Source organism: Clytia hemisphaerica, unplaced genomic scaffold, assembly GCF_902728285.1.
Source record: "Clytia hemisphaerica strain Z4C2 unplaced genomic scaffold, Clytia hemisphaerica genome assembly, whole genome shotgun sequence".
NCBI classification, from domain to species: Eukaryota; Metazoa; Cnidaria; class Hydrozoa; order Leptothecata; family Clytiidae; genus Clytia; species Clytia hemisphaerica.
This window is the reverse complement of record NW_027103900.1, coordinates 1,531,787-1,555,303: the sequence shown is the minus strand read 5'-3', so window position 1 is coordinate 1,555,303 and position 23,517 is coordinate 1,531,787. Positions and strand designations below refer to the sequence as shown.

General features: G+C 34.1%; 2 protein-coding genes and 1 pseudogene across 2 annotated transcripts in view; 2 read left to right on the top strand and 1 right to left on the bottom strand.

The window, feature by feature from the left end:
- Positions 1-891: 891 nt before the first annotated feature.
- On the bottom strand, positions 892-1,925 carry LOC136808775 (putative nuclease HARBI1). The gene is made up of 2 exons (XM_067065313.1): positions 1,520-1,925; positions 892-1,001 (listed from the first exon to the last, which is right to left on the bottom strand). The coding sequence occupies exons 1-2, from the start codon at positions 1,923-1,925 to the stop codon at positions 892-894; spliced, it is 516 nt and encodes a 171-aa protein (XP_066921414.1).
- Positions 1,926-2,437: 512 nt separating this feature from the next.
- Positions 2,438-23,517, top strand: part of LOC136808861 (sperm-associated antigen 16 protein-like) — a 29,420-nt gene continuing 8,340 nt past the window's right edge. The window contains exons 1-13 of the mRNA XM_067065422.1: positions 2,438-2,602; positions 5,532-5,609; positions 9,176-9,249; positions 9,525-9,560; positions 9,723-9,808; positions 9,957-10,025; positions 10,896-10,964; positions 11,057-11,164; positions 13,372-13,432; positions 13,522-13,578; positions 13,736-13,790; positions 22,974-23,068; positions 23,340-23,473. Coding sequence (XP_066921523.1) covers positions 2,578-2,602; positions 5,532-5,609; positions 9,176-9,249; positions 9,525-9,560; positions 9,723-9,808; positions 9,957-10,025; positions 10,896-10,964; positions 11,057-11,164; positions 13,372-13,432; positions 13,522-13,578; positions 13,736-13,790; positions 22,974-23,068; positions 23,340-23,473 — 947 coding nt within the window. The 5' untranslated portion in view covers positions 2,438-2,577. The remainder of the gene's footprint in view (positions 2,603-5,531; positions 5,610-9,175; positions 9,250-9,524; positions 9,561-9,722; positions 9,809-9,956; positions 10,026-10,895; positions 10,965-11,056; positions 11,165-13,371; positions 13,433-13,521; positions 13,579-13,735; positions 13,791-22,973; positions 23,069-23,339; positions 23,474-23,517) is intronic.
- LOC136808756 (uncharacterized) lies at positions 16,065-22,077 on the top strand (annotated as a pseudogene).

Sequence of the window (23,517 nt, the reverse complement as noted above, 5' to 3'; positions counted from 1 at the left end):
TCATTGGATCAACCCGGGCCTAGCAGCCATAATAAACTCATCGAGAATGATGTGATGTTGTTCAGTCCACCCTCTAAAACCAACCAGAATCCTTCAACAATAAACAAGAAGAAAAACGTCTTACAGGCAAAGAAACCCTCAAAGAAAAATAAAACAAGCACCTTAACTATTCAAAGACAATGTCTAATCAAAGAGCTGAACATTCAAAAAGCAAAGCTCAAATTTCAGCGTTTGAAAAACAAAGAAGTGTTATTGAAGATAAAAAATGAACGAAGGCATACTGAGTTGCTCGATCTACAGAAAGAAAAGGCAGCTTTAGAGTTGACCCTAATGAAAACAAACTTTGTTTATGTGGACCCTACCGAAGAAAATATCAACAATAGTAACGAACAATAAATAAAAAACTTGGTATAATATACAGTTAACTTATTTTTTTCCACAGCACACCATTTACCACACTCATTTGTTTTTGACTGTCTCCCTTTTGTTGACAAATAATTTTTGTCGACACTGTAATGTCATACGTTAGTTCCTTTTGTTTAGAGAAAAATCTTTCTTTGTTTTGAGAGAATTCTTTTGTCTTGAAAACCATTTTTTCTTTTGATAATTTTCGCCTTCTTTTGTTTTGAAAAAAAATTCTTTTGTTTTGAAAAAAATTCTTTTGTTTTGAAAAAATGTTTGTTTAGAGATTGACAAGTGCGACCTGCTCGACGGGTTCCCTAAACAGGTTTAACAAGATCGAACGAACGAAAACATTCGAAAATTCAGAGATTTGTAAACAAATATTAGAAAGTTTGAATGACTGTGTGTGGTCGGTGGTGTGTTGTGTCGTTTGTAAAATGTAAATTGATAATATTTTTGATAAAGATCTTGTGTATTTGAACATGTTTTTTAAAAGAATGTATTTGCAATATGATCGCGTATTGCACCACGATTTTGATCGTCTCCATCATAAGGTTCTGCCTCAAAGTCGTCTGGGTCTTCTTCATCGTCAAATGGGTCTTCATTTAACATAATAGCAATGTTATGAAGGATAAAGCATGTACCAATTATTTGACATGCTTTTATAGGGTCGACTCTCAAACCAAATCGTAACGCAGGAAATCTTGCTTTAACAAACCAAAGCTTCTTTCGACTGAACTTCTAGCTCTCTTTTGGCATCGGTTGAATCGTCTTTCTCGTGGTGTTACAGGGTTATCATAGGGGGTCAAAAGGTAGCGTGACAAAGCATATCCAGAGTCTCCAATAACCAAGCCATCGTCTATCGAGTTGTTGTTATTATCCAAGTGATTTTTGACTGCAGAAACACGAAAAATAAAACTATAATGTGTGGACCCCGGCCATCTTGCATCAACATCGAGGAAACGATAATTATGATCAGTCAGGGCTTGAACATTTATAGAATGATAATTTTTTCTGTTTACAAAGTCTTTTTCATCTTCATGGGGGCAAGAAATTCTTACATGTGTGCAATCGATACAAGCAATTGTGCTTGGAAAGCCAGCCATTCTGTAAAAACCTTGCTTGATCTCTGTCTTTTGTTGGGCAGTGGTAGGGAATACAATGAATTGGTTTTTCTTGCGATTGAGAGCTTGACAAAATTGGGGAACAATCCTTGAAACAGTTGATTTATCCACTCCAATAACATCTCCCACAACTTGTTGGAAACTTCCACATGCCAAAAACTTCAAAGAAATCAACACTTGATGACTTTCCACAGACAAAGCGTGGTTTCTTTGTGTAGGTCTTTGCAGATCTTGTCTGAGAAGATTGGTTAAAAACACAATGCCTTGTCGTGAAAAGCGAAAGCGCATTCGAATGTCCTCATCTGAAAAAGTGTTGTTATGCATAAAATCTTTCAGTCTGTATGTTCTTGGACGTCTTCTTTGCAAATTTCCATATAAAATCATGTTCATGGCGGCCATTTCTCACTTTGTTTTAAGCTTATTATCTTTCCTTAATCCACCTCCCGAGCAGGATTAAGTTTTGGGGTGTTTAAGTCTAAGTTAATCTCTTTTTTAATCGTGATATTTTTTGAACAACAGACAAATTTTCGTTAATCGGCGCTAATCGCTATTTAATCCGGACTTAAGCTAATCGGCCGCTAATCCACTTTTGAACAACCGGGCCCAGATGGCTATGCAAGTTTCCCTCCACTTAAATTTTAAGTAACAACCGACAAAAAAATCTCAATCTTTTTGAATTACAGATCACAGAGCTTGATCTAGACACATACTCACCACATATAAAATTTAACAACCTTACTTGCCAATAAAATAAAAACTGTTAAAAAACTAACTTTTCTTGAAAAATTTCGTTTTTGGTCCCGCCATTTTGTTTGCGATTTCCTTCTTGCAAAAATACGGTAGCCGAAAAGCTTCGAAAAAATGCTTGATGTTACTATAACAACCGAGGTTCTATAATAATGGTAGATTTACAGCGGGATCATCGGAGCATGCTGAATGAAAAAAAAAGAGGAAGGACCTGATTGTAAATTTTCTAATTCAAGAGTACTTTTTTTGTCAGTTTTCTCGTGCTCAGCTCGTCAAGTAAGAAATACAGCTAATCCAATACAGTATGGAAGATACATTTTATTTACAAGGTTTGTATGAGATAAACAGGCTTTAACGGGCAGACTTTAATATAAAGTGCCAGTTAGTTTTTTGCTTTGCTTTGGCTCTTCTGTTGTTTTTTGTCACTTTTGTAAACTAACTGACAATTGTGGTCGCTTTAAAATGAGCAATCAGTTGGCTCTTCTTGCCTTCAATCATGCTCGCTTTCTCACAAATGACTACCAGTCAGGCACATCCTGGCAAATGAACGGGGTATTTTTCACTTGCGACCATTGGCAAATGAACGGGGTCGAAAACGAAAGTGACGTAATAGCGCCGAATACCCAGTTTAATTGAACCGGGTTGGAAATATTTTGCTTCATTTCAAAGAACTGCATCGATGAAATTTTTTTTCCATGGGTCAATTTTGTCTTCGAAGATTGAAGAAACTTTTAACGAAAAAATAAAGTTCCCAGTTTTCTTCCTTTTTTCCCTTTTTCAGTTTGAAGTTCATTTTTATTCATTTTCACGCTTTTAGCCTGAGACGTCCTATCTCATTTACACTGGGTGACGAATACCCCATGCAAATGCTCACCCCGTTCATTTGCCAGGATGTGCCTGACTGACTACCGTGAGAGGTCCTAAAGCCGACACCCCGACATTTGAAAAAAATTCTATGTTTACAAACATTCCCTCTCCAAGTTGAACGTTAAAATATTGCTAGAACTCTCGAAACAAAACATCTAACAAGATAGCTGTAATGTCAAGATGTCAATTAATGTAATTAAAAAGTGTGAGTTGTAAAAATAATTATCTTTTATTCTGGATCAGTTGCTCATATTTAAAACGATAACAGTTGTAATAAAAGTGACTTGTGCGGGAAAAATACGTAACAACTTGGGCTGGTTTCCATAAAAAAAAAAACAGACTAAATTGCCAAAATGGCGCGAAGTTGAAAAAAGGGGGCGGATGCGGTAGCAATTAATTTGAATAACAAACATCGAATCAATGAGGCGGCAACTATCAACGCCCTCTTTACCACCCATAAGTCCGGATGTTTATTTACGGAAGGCCCGTAATCAAGCCAAGTGCCAGTGTAAATAAAAAAACCAGGCTTGATTACGTGACGTTTCAAAATGAGCACGCTCGTACACAGACCTCTTTTATATTTTCGTGTCCTTTGGAAAATCAAAACATCTCATTACTTTTTATGATGCTGTTACTACTGTTGTCATTTATGTGACGTTGTGCATATTGCAATAAAAAAATATGTTTTGTTAAAGAAGCAATTATTGTTATTTGGATCAATTGGTTCAGTGTATCAAATCTCTCAGTTTAGTTGACACTTTGGTATCTTTGTTGCGTCACAGCAAACTGTTTGTTTTTATTTTAGTTTGTATCTTTGAAAGACCCCATCGGATTTAGGTAGTGGTGTCGGCTTTAGGACCTCTCACGGTATGCAAAGGGTTGCAACTTTCTGTCTTTATCAGATACATTTTAGATTTTAGTATGTACTGTACCGTGAGGTTGGGTAACTTGCATCAGTGGATGCTAACATGCATAGCCCTCAAATAAATGACCTGGCTGGTCATTAAAATACAAAGTTAAATAGTAAAAAAATGGTAGAGCAGAGCTGCGAGCGGAGCTGCATAGTTGTATTTTAACGAGGACCCTCCCGGCGCTCCGGAAACGTCCAGAGCAAAAAGTGCTGTTTTTTTAGTGCACCGGAACACCGGAAGATTCCGGAGCACGATTGGTCTGCATCGGAACTCTGGAATGTTCCGAAGCAAGATATCCGCTATGTAATTACGATAGCGCCGACTCATATGTGACTCAGTGAAACCTCACGTTTTTTTTATATTTTTTCGAAATTTCAAGTACTATGCTTTCGAATATAATGTGACAAATTCAATTTCATTAATGGGTGAACCATCATCCTCAAAGACTGTAAGTATGTCATTAAAAAAATCTGTATATTTCTTTTAACCATGTTTAAACAGTTTTTAGAACGTGTTAAAAATCACTTGCTCCGCTCCACGAAGATCTCTGGAACTTTCTGGAGAGAAAAATAGTGTTTTTTTAGCTGCTCCGGAAAACTCCAGAAGTTTCTGGAACGCCGGGAGGGTCCTTTTTAATGACCAGCCAGGTTATTCATTTGAGGGCTATGCATGTTAGCCTCCACTGATGCAAGTTACCCGATCTCACGGTAGCTAGTAGTTATGATATAAAGTACAATTTTTAACGACATGATTGTGATATTAATAATACTAAGATTTAGCTAGGTTTGAATATATAATAAAATAAATTTTTCTTCTTGCATAATTCCCAAGAAATACTACTGTAGTGAGGGGAGCTCACCAACACCACAGACAAAGCCGAATAAGTGCTCTTCCCAAGACAACTGCCATTGAAAATGAAAATATTCTATGTCTACAAAATTTCCTCCTTAAGTTTATTGATAAGCTCTGAAGAAATTTCTTTCATAACAAACCATTTTTTAAACACAAGCATTGGTCAAAATTATAGTTAATCATAAACTATCAAGTGTGACATAAAAAAGCAATTAAATACTTCTTTTGAAAAATGTTCCATTGACTGGGTGGCATATGCATGCATGCATCACTTTCCTCTTTTATCTGATGAGATGTATCTTAATGCTGGGCTAGCATTACAAAGTTTTTTCATAAACTCAATTAGTATAGTAAGATATAAAAGTTTTTGAATTCAAAATTCTGAAGATGGTATGGTGGTAGATGATATTTTTGTCTCGATCCTCCGTCCAATATTATCTATATATTTAAGTAGAATTAAACATGAATATGTACAATCATTTAATAAATAAAAATAAAGGCTGAAAAATAAATGTTTATGTTTATTCAAATATATGTAATATAAATCTTTATCAAAAATCTTTGTCAGCTGAGAAATCTGAAAAATATTAGGTCACTTAACCTTAATTCCAAGCTCCTCTTTTTTTAGAGGGATCAATTGAGGCAGAAAGTGTTGATGGTTTTCAATATGATGAAATTACAGTTGATGATGAATTTTCCATCACCGGTCAGTTGTTTTCTTTATTGTTGGTTCGAAAGTTTACTTTCTTAACAACTTTGTTACAGTTATGTTAAGGGGTTATTTTAAGAGCCAGTTTTTTTAAGAATGGGGCAGTTTGGGGCAGGTCCAATAGTTTGAAACTTAGATTTTTTTCATTTTTGGATATGTTTTTCAGTATAATGAACTGAGCAAAATCCCAAAAAAATTTGGTCTGAAAATCCATAATGGCGGATTTATGGCAATTTTAAGTTTTTGCCATTTTTGGTCATTGGAGTTTATTTCATTTTCAAGTTGAAATTGTGCTTTCTCAGAACAAGATAACCAAATCATTTTTGGTTATCTTGAAAATATGGCCGGTTCAGTATGCGATTTTTGAAAAATATTGAGTTTTTCAAAATGGTACCCTGAACTATCACGTCATAAAAAAGGCCCAAAATCGATTTTAAGTCTACTTTGGCCTTGCCTGCCCAGGTTTTGGGAAGTTATTTTTTGTTCAAAATGTTTTTTTCTGGTAGGTCGACCTTTAGGATTTCCATTAAAAGTGGTTTCAAAAAAAAATTTCAATGGCACTGGCCTCCAGAGGCCCGTAAGTGCCGCATGCTTCTGAAAATGTACCAACTTTGCCTCGCTTTTCCAGCTGATCCCAGCGTAGTCTGACCCTGAATTTTTTTTTCCTGAAAGCCAACCGACCAGACTACTAAGAACAAAAAAAAAACTCATGTCCTTTTTAGTTTAAAAAATTTAATTTCAAATCAAAAAAAATTTTAACCATGTTGAAAAAACGATGAAAAAACAAGAATTTTGGCCCGGAAAACCAACTTTTTGATGAGAATTTGTGAAAATAAAATGGCAAATGACCTTTTCTTCATATTTGAATTAAATAAAATGGAACTTCAATTATAAATACTATAGTAACATTAAAAAATTGAAAAAAAGTCTAGTTTTTGTCCAATTCTCGCCTAAAAGCAACATTTTTGACCCGAAAAAATGAGATTTTGGCCCAAAAGTTCAGATTTTGGATAAAAGGTTTGCAAAATTTATTTGGCATATCACTTTTCATTATATTATTTGAATTGAATAAAATTGAATATTAATCAGAAATACTATCCCTAACAATCAAGAAAATGAATCTCAATTTTTGCCCACTTCTAGACTAAAAATGACAATTTTGGTCTGTAAAAGCCAGAGTCTTATGCCCGGGAAACCAACTTTTTGGCAAGAATGTGTTAAAATGTCTGCACATCACTTTTCTTCACTTTTGAATTGAATAAAATAGAAAATTGATTAGAAATACTATCCCTAATTATAAAGAAAAGAGCCTTAAATTTGCTAAATTCCAGAGTAAAAACGACAATTTTTACCTGGAAAATCAAATTTTGATTGAAACAATTGTTAAAATGACTTGCCATGTCACATTCTCCATATTTGAATAATGAAGAAACTTGAAAATTGATGAAAAAGTACTATCTGTAACAATAAAGAAAATGAAGATTTTTGACCACTTCTAGCCTAAAAGTGATAATCCAAAGTCTTTTAGATCCTGAAAACCAACTTTTTGATGAATATAAAATGGAAGTTTATTAGAAATATCCCAAAATTAGAAAAAATTTAGAATCCTAAAGTTCAGCATGAATATAATAATGAAAATTTGCTTTAAAAACCAAAATCAAAATGCAACCAAAATGTCAAAATAATATAACTACTCCTAGATAATAAATAAGGTTGGATCATTGCATTCTCGAAGAAATATTAGAAAGATCATCAGATGAAAGTACAAATAATCGCAAATTAAATGGCACAGGCGGTTGTATTCTACAAACAATTTCTTCAAAGTGAAACCAGGAAACATCTTCGCGTTCAGGCATTTTGATATGGTGTTTTTTAAGCAAATTTTCATTATTATATTCATGCTGAACTTTAGGGTTCTAATTTTTTTCTAATTTTGGGATATTTCTAATAAACTTCCATTTTATATTCATCAAAAAGTTGGTTTTCAGGATCTAAAAGACTTTGGATTATCACTTTTAGGCTAGAAGTGGTCAAAAATCTTCATTTTCTTTATTGTTACAGATAGTACTTTTTCATCAATTTTCAAGTTTCTTCATTATTCAAATATGGAGAATGTGACATGGCAAGTCATTTTAACAATTGTTTCAATCAAAATTTGATTTTCCAGGTAAAAATTGTCGTTTTTACTCTGGAATTTAGCAAATTTAAGGCTCTTTTCTTTATAATTAGGGATAGTATTTCTAATCAATTTTCTATTTTATTCAATTCAAAAGTGAAGAAGAGTGATGTGCAGACATTTTAACACATTCTTGCCAAAAAGTTGGTTTCCCGGGCATAAGACTCTGGCTTTTACTGACCAAAATTGTCATTTTTAGTCTAGAAGTGGGCAAAAATTGAGATTCATTTTCTTGATTGTTATAGGGATAGTATTTCTGATTAATATTCAATTTTATTCAATTCAAATAATATAAGAAAAGTGATATGCCAAATAAATTTTGTAAACCTTTTATCCAAAATCTGAACTTTTGGGCCAAAATCTCATTTTTTCGGGTCAAAAATGTTGCTTTTAGGCGAGAATTGGACAAAAACTAGACTTTTTTTCAATTTTTTAATGTTACTATAGTATTTATAATTGAAGTTCCATTTTATTTAATTCAAATATGAAGAAAAGGTCATTTGCCATTTTATTTTCACAAATTCTCATCAAAAAGTTGGTTTTCCGGGCCAAAATTCTTGTTTTTTCGTCGTTTTTTCAACATAGTTAAATTTTTTTTTGATTTGAAATTAAATTTTTTAAACTAAAAAGGACATGAGTTTTTTTTTTGTTCTTAGTAGTCTGGTCGGTTGGCTTTCAGGAAAAAAAAAATTCAGGGTCAGACTACGCTGGGATCAGCTGGAAAAGCGAGGCAAAGTTGGTACATTTTCAGAAGCATGCGGCACTTGCGGGTCTCTGGAGGCCAGTGCCATTGAAATTTTTTTTTGAAACCACTTTTAATGGAAATCCTAAAGGTCGGCCTACCATAAAAAAACATTTTGAACAAAAAATAACTTCCCAAAACCTGGGCAGGCAAGGCCAAAGTAGACTTAAAATCGATTTTGGGCCGTTTTCATGACGTCATAGTTCAGGGTACCATTTTGAAAAACTCAATATTTTTCAAAAATCGCATACAGAACCGGCCATATTTTCAAGATAACCAAAAATGATTTGGTTATCTTGTTCTGAGAAAGCACAATTTCAACTTGAAAATGAAATAAACTCCAATGACCAAAAATGGCAAAAACTTAAAATTGCCATAAATCCGCCATTATGGATTTTCGGACCAAAATTTTTTGGGATTTTGCTCAGTTCATTATACTGAAAAACATATCCAAAAATGAAAAAAATCTAAGCTTCAAACTATTGGACCTGCCCCACTCCTAAAAAAACTGGCTCTTAACGCTCTTTACTTTGATAATTTGCAAATCTTTAAAATATTTAAGTTCAAATAGACTTTGAGATTTAGCAATGTCTAAATATAGACAATATTTTTGTACACTAAAAATTAGATACTTTCTGTTTGTAGGAACTGATATAGATGAAGACCTTGAAACAGCCTTACATACAGCACAAGAAAAAGACAGTTTGAATTCATTTGAGGTATTATGATATATTTGAACTATACTTCTCAAATAAATTGTTTTATTTATAATGGTCCTTTTCATCATTATTTTTTTAGTGAATGTGAAAAAAGTGAAAATCAACACAAAAAGTGCTTAATACCAAAGATAGAGCTTCCATTAAAAAGATATATTTCTATGACAAGTTAAAAATTGAATAAGTAACGCGAGAAATGTTCCTTTTTAAAGATATTTTGCAAGTCATTGACAAAAGTTACCATTTTTAAACCTTCAAATACTTCTTTTGTATCATAGGAAAAGTCTGCTGTATCAAGCATAGTCACAAGAACGGTAAATATAATATCATGCTTTTTTTGTCAAATTAAATTCAACTTTCAAACATTGACAAACTTGATAATTAATTTAATTGAAAACATTTTTATTTTCAATCACCAGCCAGATATTTTTCCTGGATTAATTAAAGAAATGTTAATTAACCAATTTGTTTCACAGAGACCAGAAGTGACAGAAGACTTTGTTCGAAACTTTTTGGTCAGAATGAATATGGTTAAAACACTTGACACTTTCCAAACTGAATGGTACCAGATTTATTCTACTTTAGAATTTATTTTTTCAATCAACATTAAATAAAAGATCGGTCTTCCTGATAAAAGTCAGTTTGTTTGCGGTATATGATTCATTTTATAATCCGAACCAAAATTTTTAGAATTTTTTGTATCAATATAGGTATGAATTCAAAGAAAAAGGTATGTTAAAAGAAGAAGATACAAGCAATGTTCCTGATGTTTACATTAGGTAGTGTATTAATGGATTCGCTAAATGAAGGATTGAACAGGTCAATCCTAGTCTACACAATAGACAGATCCAGGCTTTTAGGCCTTACTCTTGGTCTATAGGCACTGCTATAGGCGGCTACTAGTGACCCCCACCGGGAATTGCGTATTAATAGGTTTAAACATAATAGACAACATTCACAGAAGATGTTTATCAATAGAGATTTTAAATAAAAGAATGTTTAAAACACAGCTGATTGGCTTAGGTTTCGAAACTCTCTATTGTTTCATTAAAACCTCAGTGGGCATGCGATTTATCTGGAGAATTTCAATATTCAAAACAAGAGCAGTGCTCATAGCCCGAAGAGTAGGAGTTTTACGCTCGAAATGAAGAAAGATATGACGTAGCCTAGTCAATCCTTTTTTGAGTTTAAAGTTTGTTAATAAATAAGATCGTCAAAGTTATTTTGTAACTTCGTTATATAATTCTGAGTTTATTTTGTAGAGGTCACGAGACCTGTTGAATATAATTCTATGAATGAATAAATTACTCTTCAAAGTTTGGCTAAAAAATCTTATGAGCTAAAACCATAAGCTTTTTGATTAGATATCAGGCACAAGGGAAGCTTTTTATATCTGGTACGGTGATTGAGGAAATTTAAGCAATTTTATAGCGATTTTACTTATAAAGAGGAAAATTTCGGGTTTTTTGTGAAATCTAGTACGGCGGACGCCGTATCTGTCGTACGCATTGCGTCGTGCCTGAGATATTCAATTTTTTAAGTTTTAATGTTGAAGGGAGACCTGTGTTACAGTATTGCAAAATTGAAAGAGTTTAATTGATAAGATTGTCCTGTTATAGATTTGAGCTTTTATCTTTCTAAATCAAAAGGAACCGACAACTTGATGAACTTGTGAATCATTTAAAAGATGAGCTGCAAAGCTTCAAAAACGCTGCACAGTAAGTTCGAATATTTAAAAACTCTTCTTCGGTTATGACCTTCAAATTTTTCAATTCTAGGTTTTTACTCTTCGTTTTCTTTTTTATACTAGAAAAGCAAAAGATACGCACCTGAAACTTAGAAAAGAGCGAGATTTCCATCGAATGCATCACAAGAGAGTTGTACAAGAAAAAGACAAACTTCTCAATGAGATAAAACGGTAATCTTTAAGAGGAATCAAGTACCTCAATTATTAAGATTTCATATATTATTTAGAGATTCACAAGCTGTGAGTATGTACAGATTCAGGAGTGTAGAAATTAATCCAGAAAGAAATTCTACACTCTTGAATCTTTTCAAAAAACGTTTTAGTTGTACGTTTGATGATTGCCGTAAGGCTTGAAACTTGAAGTAATTTACTTTTTAACTTTAAAATTTTGAAATAAATTTGTACTAGTAATCTCATGGTTTTGAGGGAAATTCGGGATAAATTTCCCGAGGTCAATTTTGAAATTTTTGAAATTTCCCGAGTGTAACGAGGGAAATTTAAAAAATTTCAAAATTAGACCAAGGGGAATTTATCCCGAATTTCACGAAGTCGAAAGTAAACATGTGATTCCTGGTTAATCTTATGGTTCAGATTGAAATTATTTTTAACTCTTAAATAATCATACTACAACTTGCAATGTAACAAAATATAGTGAAAAAACTAAACTATAAGCATTAAACAAAGTGGGAACAGTCCATAGTTTTAAGTGTGATCAATTCAGTCCTGAGATTGTGAAGAGTCACTTTCGATTACAACACGTTTACATTTACGTTTGACGACATTCTGATGAACCGTGTTGAAATTAACTGTACATCCATGGAAAACATTTTGTGGTGTTTGCACATTTTGTACAAATGAAGACTGGAATGCAGATTGGTAAACTGGATTATTGTTTCGAATGTCTTGTCCAGTGGATGGAGCATTTAAAGCATTCGACATCGAACGAAATTCATTCTCATCTCCAGGATCATAGCTGCTTAATCCTTTCGTTGTAGTATGGCCTGTAACTTTGATTATAGACGACTCTGGTATGTTTGCTGCCTTCAATTTTTTCACCGTCGTTTTTCGGATACTGTGGTTAGTAAACTTTTTCTTCGAGTTTTCAAGTTCTGTTCCTGAGGTCAGTGCTTTCATGATTCCTGAGATTGTGTTTTTTCCCATTGGTACTTGCATAAACCAAACATCATCATTAGGATTAAAAGATTTCTTTGGTGTTAAATAAAACCTACCACTTTCTTGAATCGATTCAGGGCGTTTTGATAAATATAATCTTAATAAACGGACAGGGCATCTTTCTCCACCAATAGCGTACATTTTTGGATTTGTTTTTCGCTGAATTGGTTTTAATCCACTTTGTCTTGTTTTTGTTGGATCCTCTATAAATTCAACAAAATCACAACCATTTTTGTCTTTCTTAAAAATAAAATCTTCAACCCGCATAGTACAATGTTCCTGACAGCCTCGTAGACCAAAATGTTCAGAACAAACGAACCACATCGTTCTCACCAGCGAAATTGCAGAATTATCACCAAGTTTTCCCACTGACCATAAGAGTTCTTCTTCATCAGGATCCAACGCACTGCTGGCATTCCTCTTCTTGCCTTTTCCCGCTCCTCTCAGAATTCTTGCTTTACCCTCAAGTATCTTTCGACTTTTAGAGAAGGATTGATCCTTTAAAATGTTCATTGTAGACCCCTTTTCCACAAGGTAACGATGAAGCGAGCTTTGCATTACGCGTAAACTATCAGGCTCATATTCATCACCATTTTGCTTTGTTAATTCAGCATAAAATTGGGCTAATGTTCCATCAAGACTTTTAGCATCGACAAAGTCTTCGAGATTTTGACATGTTTTGCGTACATTTGCCCATTGCTTATAAACACGTATCCAATTGTTTGTACTTTTATTTGTGTTTTTATTTTCAGCTGCTGTGGACAAACTTTCCAGATCTTCGTTTGATAGCAAATTAAATCTTGCAGCCATACTGTAGCAGTTTTTTATTTTATGAAAGGACTTTTCTGTTGTCAACAACACAACAAAACTTTCGAATTGTTTTTGAAACGTTCGAAATTTAAACGTTCGATTTTAAAACGTTCGAATTTAAGCGCGGGGAAATTACAAAAGCTAGAAGGGAAATTACAAAAGCTAGGAGGGAAATTACAAGTTCGCGGGAAATTACAAATTAACGTAAGCAAAAACGTCAATCAAATTTCAATCAACCATAAGATTAATAAAAGAAATATTAGATATGGAGAGTTCAAGTATTTTTGTAGCAACCTCGAATTGTCTATCTGCATAAGTTTGATTTCCCTAAAATGAAAATTTAAGGTACTTCCTTTAAAAACATTTTCAATGATTAAATATATTTCTTTTCATAGAATGAAGCAACATTATGAGAATTATGAACCAACTTTAAAAGCACTACGACAGAAATATGAGGTAAATCATAAAAGCTTTAAGCTTAAGCTTTAAAAAACCACATTTAGGGTCTCTTGAAACGCACTATCACCGTGTTTCATATCTTCTAGACCGCAATGAAGGAAAAAATGCTGACAAAGCTGGAAAGAGATAGAGCTTTAGCTCAGGTAAGTTTTTAAATAAATTTTGAATGATAAATTTTAAGTTTATTATGTTAAATTGGCCAATTAATTGATTATAAAGAATTTATTAAATTAACAAGTAAAACAGTGGTTTAGACAGATGGTTACTAAAATTTTATTGTTGGGTTGCTCTTTCTTAAAGATTGAAGGAATACAAACATCTCAAGCTCAAAATCAAAATTTCACAGAAAAACAAGGTAAGGTTTGGAATTATAATGTAAAAGCAATCATTGATACAGATAGCACTTAGCAAAGATACAAGGACATCAGTAAGATGTGGCGAAATCAAATTGATATGAAACTGTTTTCAATACATAACAAAAATCTACAAATTTTTTTAAACATTTCAGTGAAAAGAAAGAGTTTAGAAAAAAGAATCTCAGAAATGAATGCAGAAGATAGTCTTATTTCAAAGAGTTTCAAACATGTGAAGAAGGACAACGAAAATTCTAGTAGAAGGAGTTGCAGAGAGAAGAGAAGAAAAGCTCTGTAAAAATTGCAGAGACTAGTGAAACAGCTCAGTGAAAAGAGCTGCAGAAACAAGAGGTAAGTTCAATGAGCTTGAGAAAAAAGTACAAAAAAGTGAATTGACAGTAAAAAGAGTTGCAGAGACAAGGGAAAAATAGTTCATGTAAAAAGTTGAAGGGTTAAAAGGAGAAAAAAGCGGCGAAAAGAGTTTCAGTAACAAGAGGTAAAGTAGTCAATAAAAATAATTACAAGAGAGAAGGAACAAGAGGAAAAAATGCTTTGAAACGACTTAGAGACAAAGTGGTGAAGACTATGAAAGGAGTTGGAGTAACAAGAATAGAAAAAAGAAGTCAAAGAGTTGGAGGAGCAAGAAGTAAATATGAATGAAAAAGGTTACAAGAACAAGAGGAAAAAAGTGCAGTGAAAAGAGTTGTAGGGACAAGGGGGTGAAGACTGAAAGGAAAAAGACTTGCAAAGACGAGAAGAAAGAAGTGATGTGGAAAGGTTTGCAGAGTCGAGAGAATAACAAGTTGTAGGAATAACTGGAGGAGTGCAGTGAAAAGGGTTATCTGTAAAAAGAGTTGCAGAAACAAGAGGGAGAAAAGTGCAGTGAAAAGAGTTAGAGGAAGAAGAGGGAAAAATTGAAGTGAAAAGAATTGCAGAAACAAAAGGAAAAGGTGCAGTGAAAAGGGTTGCAGGGACAAGAACAGAAAAGTGCAGTTAAATCTAAGAAAAGTTTGAAAATCTCTCATGGATCAAAACACTACCTTCAACATAATCTCAGCAAAAGCTGAAACATCATCACACCCCAATTGCTCGACCGACAATACCAACAAATATGATACAAAACAACAAAACATTCAAACAAACAATTATACCAAGAAAAAGAAAATGGCAAGATGAAGACAAAGCCTAGAGTCAGGTGTGGTACCAAGAGTAAGCACTCTCTGGCGCCCGCGAGCCACCCGTCATCTTTACCAAAGAAGAAATAGTGTTGATCAGACACTATTTCGTACATAAAAAAACAGAGAAGAGGGATTAAAATAAAACAAATTATAAACAGAAAAGTTTAAAATTTCTGACCATACAGTGAAGTACAGCAGAAAGAAAGAGAAAAAGTTGAAAGGTTGACCGAGAGCCCGGTTCAGAACCCCGTAACCGAGTGGCCGTACACATTGGAAACGAATTAGGAAACGAGACAAACTCAACAAACTTAGACATAAACTACAAATATACTGGACAGAGAAAAAGATACAACACATTGAAATATATTGAAAATCGATTAAAAAGAAATGAAAATTAGTAAATTAGTAAATTAGTAAAAGAAACAGTGACAAGTCCAAAATTTTTTTATTGTTTAGTTGTGGAGTAATGAATCTGAAAATTTTTTCGCATTACTGAAAAAGGTTCTTAAAACTTGATGACGACCATACATTTTCCTCAAAACTTTTTCCAACCGTGTAATCTTTGCTCCTTGCTTCTTTGCTCTATCAATGAGAGACATACTTGCACTAATGAAATTGTTCACACTGGAACAGACCCTACCAATCCTCAAAATTTCAGCTCCCACACAGTTATAAAACATCCGAGATGGAATATTGCTCGACGCAAATAAAAGACGAACAATCGAAAAAGGAAAGTTATCTCTTTTGTCATAGAGTTTTGCATCTATGTAACCGTTGTCATTGGTTAATGAGAGATCCAAAAAAGTAATAGTATTGCCTGAACTTTCAAGATTGAGCTGAAGTTCAGGAGGGTAGATTTCTTTATAGTTTTCCATAAATAAATTGTCATCATTGATGGTTAAAAGATCGTCGATGAATCGAAAAGTGTTTGAAAAGCGCCTTGCTTTTTGTAAATTTTCTTTCTTGAGGCTCTTCACCCATTGACTTTCAAAATGATATAAGAACAAGTTAGCCATAAAGGGAGCTGGGTCCGAGCCCATCGGAATACCTATTGTTTGTCTAAAGATTTTATTACCAAATGTGAAATAGCAATTGCTCATGAGGTATTCAAGTGCCTCTTTAAAGAGCGGTTTTGTAAATTTCACCCTAGACCAATTATTTTTGGCAACCCAGCTAGCCCTAGACTTAGACAAAGAAAGTAACTCGTGCAAGCCACCTTGAAAGCAGAAGTCTGTAATTTGGTTCATTACATCTAAAAGAGTTTCAGAAACTAGAGCAAGAAAGGTACAGTGAAAAGAGTTGCAAGGACAAGAACAGTAAAGTGCATTGAAAAGAGTTGCAGAAACAAGAGGGGAAAAAAGTGCATTGCAAAGAGATGCAGAAACTAGAGGTAAAAAAGTGAAGTGAAAAGAGTTGCAGAAACAAGAGGAAAAAGTACATTGTAAAGATTTTTAGAAACAAGAGGAAAAGGTGCATTGAAAAGAGTTGCAGGGACAAGAACAAAAAAGTTCAGTTAAAAGAGTTGCAGAAACAAGAGGGAAAAAGTGTACCAAAAAGAGTTGCAGAAACAAGAGGGAAAAAAATTGCATCGAAAAGAGTTGCAGAAAGAAGAGGGAAAAAAGTTCATTGAAAAGAGTTGCAGAAAAAAGAGGGACAAAAGTTCATTGAAAAGAGTTGGAGAGACAAGAGGGAAAAAAGTTCATTGAAAAGAGTTGCAGAAACAAGAGGGGAAAAAAGTGCATTGCAAAGAGATGCAGAAACTAGAGGTAAAAAAGTGAAGTGAAAAGAGTTGCAGAAACAAGAGGAAAAAGTACATTGTAAAGATTTTTAGAAACAAGAGGAAAAGGTGCATTGAAAAGAGTTGCAGGGACAAGAACAAAAAAGTTCAGTTAAAAGAGTTGCAGAAACAAGAGGGAAAAAGTGTACCAAAAAGAGTTGCAGAAACAAGAGGGAAAAAAATTGCATCGAAAAGAGTTGCAGAAAGAAGAGGGAAAAAAGTTCATTGAAAAGAGTTGCAGAAAAAAGAGGGACAAAAGTTCATTGAAAAGAGCTGGAGAGACAAGAGGGAAAAAAGTTCATTGAAAAGAGTTGCAGAAACAAGAGGGGAAAAAGTGCAGTGCGAAGAGATGCAGAAACTAGAGGGGAAAAAATGCAGTGCGAAGAGATGCAGAAACTAGAGGTAAAAAAGTGAAGTTAAAAGACTTGCAGAAACAAGAGGAAAAAGTGTATTGCAAAGATTTGTAGAAACAAGAGGAAAAGGTGCAGTGAAAAGAGTTGCAGGGACAAGAACAGAAAAATGCAGTTAAAAGAGTTACATAAGCTAGTAGTGAAAAGAGTTGCAGAAACAAGAGGGGAAAAAGTGTAGCGAAAAGAGTTGCAGAAACAAGAGGGGAAAAAGTGCAGTGAAAAGAGTTGCAAAAACAAGAGGGAGAAAAGTGCATCGAAAAGAGTTGCAGAGTCAAGAGGAAAAATGCAGTGAAAAGAGTTAGATTACCAAGAGGGAAAAATTGAAGTGAAAAGAATTGCGGAAACAAAAGGAAAAGGCGTAGTGAATAAAAAGAGTTGCAGGGGCAAGAACAGAAAAATGCAGTTAAAAGAGTTACATAAGCTATTAGTGAAAAGAGTTAGAGAACCAAGAGGGAAAAATTGAAGTGAAAAGAATTGCGGAAACAAAAGGAAAAGGCGTAGTGAATAAAAAGAGTTGCAGGGGCAAGAACAGAAAAATGCAGTTAAAAGAGCTACATAAGCTATTAGTGAAAAGAGTTAGAGAACCAAGAGGGAAAAATTGAAGTGAAAAGAATTGCGGAAACAAAAGGAAAATGTGTACTGGAAAGGGTTGCAGGGACAAGAACAGAAAAATGCAGTTAAAAGAGTTTCAGAAACAAGGACAGAAAAGTGAAGTGAAAAGAGTTGCAGAAACAAGAGGGAAAAGTGCAGTGAAAAGAGTTGCAGAAACAAAGGAAATAGTGCAATGAAAAGAGTTGCAGAAACAAGAGGAAAAAGTGCAGTGAAAAGAGTTACAGGAACAAGAAGAAGAAAGTACAGTGAAAAGAGTTTCAGAAACAAGAACAGAAAACTGCATTGAAAAGAGTTGCAGAAACAAGAGCAAAAAAGGTACAATGAAAAGAATTGCAGAAACAAGAGGGAAAAAGTGTAGCGAAAAGAGTTGCAGCAACGAGAGGGAGAAAAGTGCAGTGAAAAGAGTTAGAGAAACAAGAGGGAAAAATAGAGGTGAAAAGAATTGCAGAAACAAAAGGAAAAGGTGTAGTGAAAAGGGTTGGAGGGACAAGAACAGAAAAGTACAGTTAAAAGAGTTTCAGAACCAAGGACAGAAAAGTGCAGTGAAAAGGGTTGCAGAAACAAGAGGAAAAGGTGCAGTGAAAAGAGTTGCGGAAACAAAAAGAAAAGGTGAAGTGAAAAGAGTTTCAGAAACAAGAACAGAAAAGTACAGTGAAAAGAGTTGCAGAAACAAGAGCAAAAAAGGTACGATGAAAAGAATTGCAAGGAGAAGAACAGAAAAGTGCATTGAAAAGAGTTGCAGAAACGAGAGCAAAAAAGGTACAATGAAAAGAATTGCAAGGAGAAGAACAGAAAAGTGCATTGAAAAGAGTTGCAGAAACGAGAGCAGAAAAGGTGCAGTGAAAAGAGTTTCAGAAACAAGAACAGAAAACTGCATTGAAAAGAGTTGCAGAAACAAGAGCAAAAAAAAGGTGCAGTGAAAAGAGTTGCAGGGACAAGAGGGGAAAAAATGCAGTGAAAAGAGTTGCAGAAACAAGAGGAAAAGGTGCATTGAAAAGAGTCTATCGAAAAGAGTTGCAGAAACAAAAGGAAAAGGTGCATCGAAAAGAGTTGCAGAAACAAGAGCAAAAGGTGCAGTGAAAAGAGTTGCATAAACAAGACCAAAGAAGGTGCAGTGAAAAGAGTTGCAGAAACAAGAAGAAGAAAGTGCAGTGAAAAGGGTTGCGGAGACAAGTGGGAAAAAGGTACAGTGAAAAGAGTTGCAGAAACAAGAGGGAAAAAGTGTAGTGAAAAGAGTTGTAGAAACAAGAGGGAAAAAGTGCAGTGAAAAGAGTTGCAGAAACAAGAAGAAGAAAGTGCAGTGAAAAGGGTTGCGGAGACAAGTGGGAAAAAGTGCATTGAAAAGAGTTGCAGAAACAAGAGGAAATAGTGCAGTGAAAAGAGTTACAGAAACAAGAGGAAATAGTGCATTGAAAAGAGTTGCAGAAACAAGAGGAAATAGTGCATTGAAAAGAGTTGCAGAAACAAGAGGAAATAGTGCAATGAAAAGAGTTGCAGAAACAAGAGGAAAAAGTGCAGTGAAAAGAGTTGCAGAAACAAGAAGAAGAAAGTGCAGTGAAAAGAGTTGCAGAAACAAGAGGAAATAGTGCATTGAAAAGAGTTGCAGAAACAAAAGCAAAAAAGGTACAGTGAAAAGAGGGTTGCGGAGACAAGTGGGAAAAAAGTGCAATGAAAAGGGTTGCAGAAACAAGAAGAAAAAGTGCATTGAAAAGAGTTGCAGAAACAAAGGAAAAAGTGCATTGAAAAGAATTTCAGAAACAAGAAGAAGAAAGTGCAGTGAAAAGAGTTGCAGAAACAAGAGGAAAAAGTTCATTGAAAAGAGTTGCAGAAACAAGAGGAAATAGTGCATTGAAAAGAGTTTCAGAAACAAGAGGAAATAGTGCATTGAAAATAGTTGCAGAAACAAGAGGAAAAAGTTCATTGAAAAGAGTTTCAGAAACAAGAGGAAAAAGTGCATTGAAAATAGTTGCAGAAACAAGAGGAAAAGTGCAGTGCAAAGAGTTGCAGAAACAAGAGGAAATAGTGGAGTGAAAAGAGTTTCAGAAACAAGAGGAAATAGTGCATTGAAAATAGTTGCAGAAACAAGAGGAAAAAGTGCATTGAAAAGAGTTTCAGAAACAAGAAGAAGGAAAAAGTGCAGTGAAAAGAGTTGCAGAAACAAGAGGAAATAGTGCAGTGAAAAGAGTTACGGAAACAAGAGGAAATAGTGCATTGAAAAGAGTTGCAGAAACAAGAGGAAAAAGTGCATTGAAAAGAGTTTCAGAAACAAGAACAGAAAAGTGCATTGAAAACAGTTGCAGAAACAAGAGCAAAAAAGGTACAGTGAAAAGAGTTGCAGAAGCAAGATGAAAAGAGTTGCAGAGATAAGAAGAAAAACAGCTAATGAGAGGAGTTCGAGTAGCAAGGACAAAAAAGCTCTGCGCGAGAGCACAAAGGTTTGGAGAGTTTTATTGCCAATTTACAAAGATTTAGGTATGCGATCCGCTGATTCAGGCGGACCATGAAAAGTTTTGCAAGGCCTTGGAGCCTTGGAAATAGTAAGAATATTTTGGCCTATAATGATAAACGTAATCACAGTGAATTTTCATACTGAATATGAAACAATTCATCACTGCCTCACAGAATATTCAGTCTATTCAGTTTTTTCTTACATTGAATGAAACCACTTATTTATTAATCACATTCTTTCGTGCTTTTAATTATGCATACGTACGTCTTTAGAATTTTTAGTGTCTCTGTATCGATCTTCTACTACAAAATGGTATTATTTTAATTTTACTGCCGTAAGAAGATGGCTGAAAAATCGTATTATTGTATACAATATAATGAGGAGATTCACGTGAAAGAATTACAAACACAGCTTAATCAGATCAAAATTGAAAGTGATAAACAAAAATTTTTGAACGAAATTGAAAAATTGAAAATGAGTCATTCATTAGAAAAGCTTGAGATGGAAAATCGACTACAGCGTTTGCAATATGAGAAAGAAATAGAAAGTTTGATGCTCAAAAACCAGTTGCGAACTTGTAAAAATGAAAATGAAAAGTTGCGAATTGAAATGGAATATTTGCTGGAGAAGATTAGAAATCTGGACCAATCAAGTCCCGAGAACAGTTCTGGTGATTCGAATTTCAATATGAAAAGATATTCAATAAATTGCTCAATAGGCAATCAACACTTGGTAACTAGAGAAGCAAGGTTAATCAAAGGCGTCAATAAATATATCGAGAGGAATGATTTCGAAACGAATATTTTTGATTCATATGGTGACTGGTATACTGATGTTACAAATCGAATGTGTATCAATAAAGAATATATATACCCTAATTATTTGTTTATGTGTAAAGAATTCAAAACGTTTGAAAAGTGGCTTTGTTTTGTTTCTAAAGAAGAGGATTCAGTATATGACCTTCAGATCGATACTTTCATAGCAGATTCTTTCAGCCAAGGATGGACTCACCAGAAAACGAAAACTGTCTTCATTTTACATCCGACAGAGCCGGCAAAATTTGTAGAGTTTCACCAAGACATAAAATCTTGTAAAGAAGGACGAGTTTATCACGGGTGGGAGGTTGATAATGTACCTCGTGATCTTTATAAAACAAAGGAGAATGGAAGTGGAGAAAAGAAGAGCTATATTTTATTATTGTGTTGCATTAAACGATAATTTTATAATTGTTTTAATTTCGGATCATTTTGTTACCACCAAATTTGTTATCAAGTTTCGATTTCCTGTACTTAAATTATACTGCCTTTACCGTGGCTTTTCGCTTTTTTACTTTATGCTAACCGGTTGAAAAAGTAAAAGGTTGCTTCCAAAGCATAGGTATGTGAAATAGCTTCTATCCTAATCATTGACTAACTTTCTGATAATTTCGTCTTTCATTCTTCAACTTGCTGGAGTCTTTCTCCCTCGGGGATGGGCCATTGTATTCATATTTTGGGAAACGAAAACATACTTAGACGGTAAAAGATCATCAATTTGACTGGAGTCGTTCATAATGCGTGTAATACAGTAGTATAGGCGTTATATGGTAATACGATTAGTATTACGCGATTTAGTTTGTAAAATTTGTTCCCTCCATTACTTTTTGTTTTATTTCTGCTATGTCTGAATTAGTCGTCTAGCTTGTTAGACTAATCATCAATTTGTGACTATTGGGAATTTTTGCGAGAAAAATAGCATGGCAAATTTCACTTTTTTATTTTTACAGGTATAATATTCAAAATAAATGAATCAATCTATAACGATAATAGTCAAACTATTTCGTAATGCATTTGCTTTATACAGTTTACAAGCAAGTACTACAAAATAATTGACAGCAAAAACTACTTTCGCTTTCACCCAACATTCCAATGCATTTATTGACATCTCCACTACAATCCGCTTCGCCAACGCTCGCTCTTTTGACGCGCGACAGCATACGTTTGAAAGTGGTCGCTTCTTTTGGTTGTGATGACGTCATTTGAAATGTTGCCAGAATCAGGAGTGCAAGGAAGATGAGACACATTTGGTTACAGTTCTGAGAAGAAAATAGTAAAGAAGTTTTTATTTAAAGATAGCAATTAGATTAGATTAGGTTGAACGAGATATGAATAGTTCAAAAGGGTATGAAAAGTGGCGTTATTTTCGTGCGTAGTTGTTATTGTATAAAGTACTGGACCCGAAAGTCAAGATCAAGTTTCAGAAAGAGTGTTTTACCTTCATTTTTCAGTAGTTCTTTGATTATAGAGCTTGAAAGTTGTTGATTAGATTTTTCTTTATCTGGCCTGCAGAATTAATGTCTTTTCAATGATTTGATTTCATTTTTGCCATTTTTTGAGTATTTATTCGATCAGAGTATCACACTTCACCTCCTTGCTTTAACACCAAGGCGGAGAACGCCCTCTTACAATTTCCGTCAGTGCCTTCTGGGGCGTGGTTCTTTACTTATGAGTTATTGAAAATTCTAAACGCGAGATAGCTTTTATATCTTTAAAAAGGTGGAGTAAATGTTTCAGTAAATCTCTTTCCTTCAAAATGCTAAAAAACAAACATGTAAAAGTTTTCACAGATTTCTATCAATTTGAAGCGGATTTTTTGACGTCTTCAAACGCCCATCCATGCGAACGGAAATGTATTAAGAGCTCCGCCCGTTTCAAGGAAATGAAATGTTGAAAAAGAAATGATGAAGGAATTAAATAAGAAATGTTTGCTTTTTATTACAGCGAAACAGCCCAAATATGTACCGATCACACCAAATTATGACATACAAGACAATTTCCAATACTCAAGTGAAATCTCGCCTACTAAACATCCTAAGGTATCTGACCTATATTCTTACATGTTACTTTTTTGCCGTTTTCATTTAGAGTTCTATACTGAGATAAAAGTCACACCTATAGAAACTCGCTAGCTTTCCCGAATCTCGTCCCTATTATTCGTTTTTTTTCTTCTGTGGAACAAATATTGTGTTCAGAAATTTTCCTCCTATATTAATTGACTTAGGATTTTGGTTATAATTAATGGTATTTACACCTAAACCAAGCCCCTAATATATAGCCCTTTTTCATGCAAGTGATTTATATTTTCAGGATTCTGAATTTCCAGCAGATAAAGGCGTGAATCCAATGTTAGCCAAGCAAAAGATCACATGTCCGCATGTCTCACGAAGTGGTGGTTTTAGGTTGACCAATTCGATTCAAGGTCATTCTCTTGGTATTTCAGGGTAAGTATCTCAGTCCGTTTTGATATGTTTTTGTTTTTTTCTAC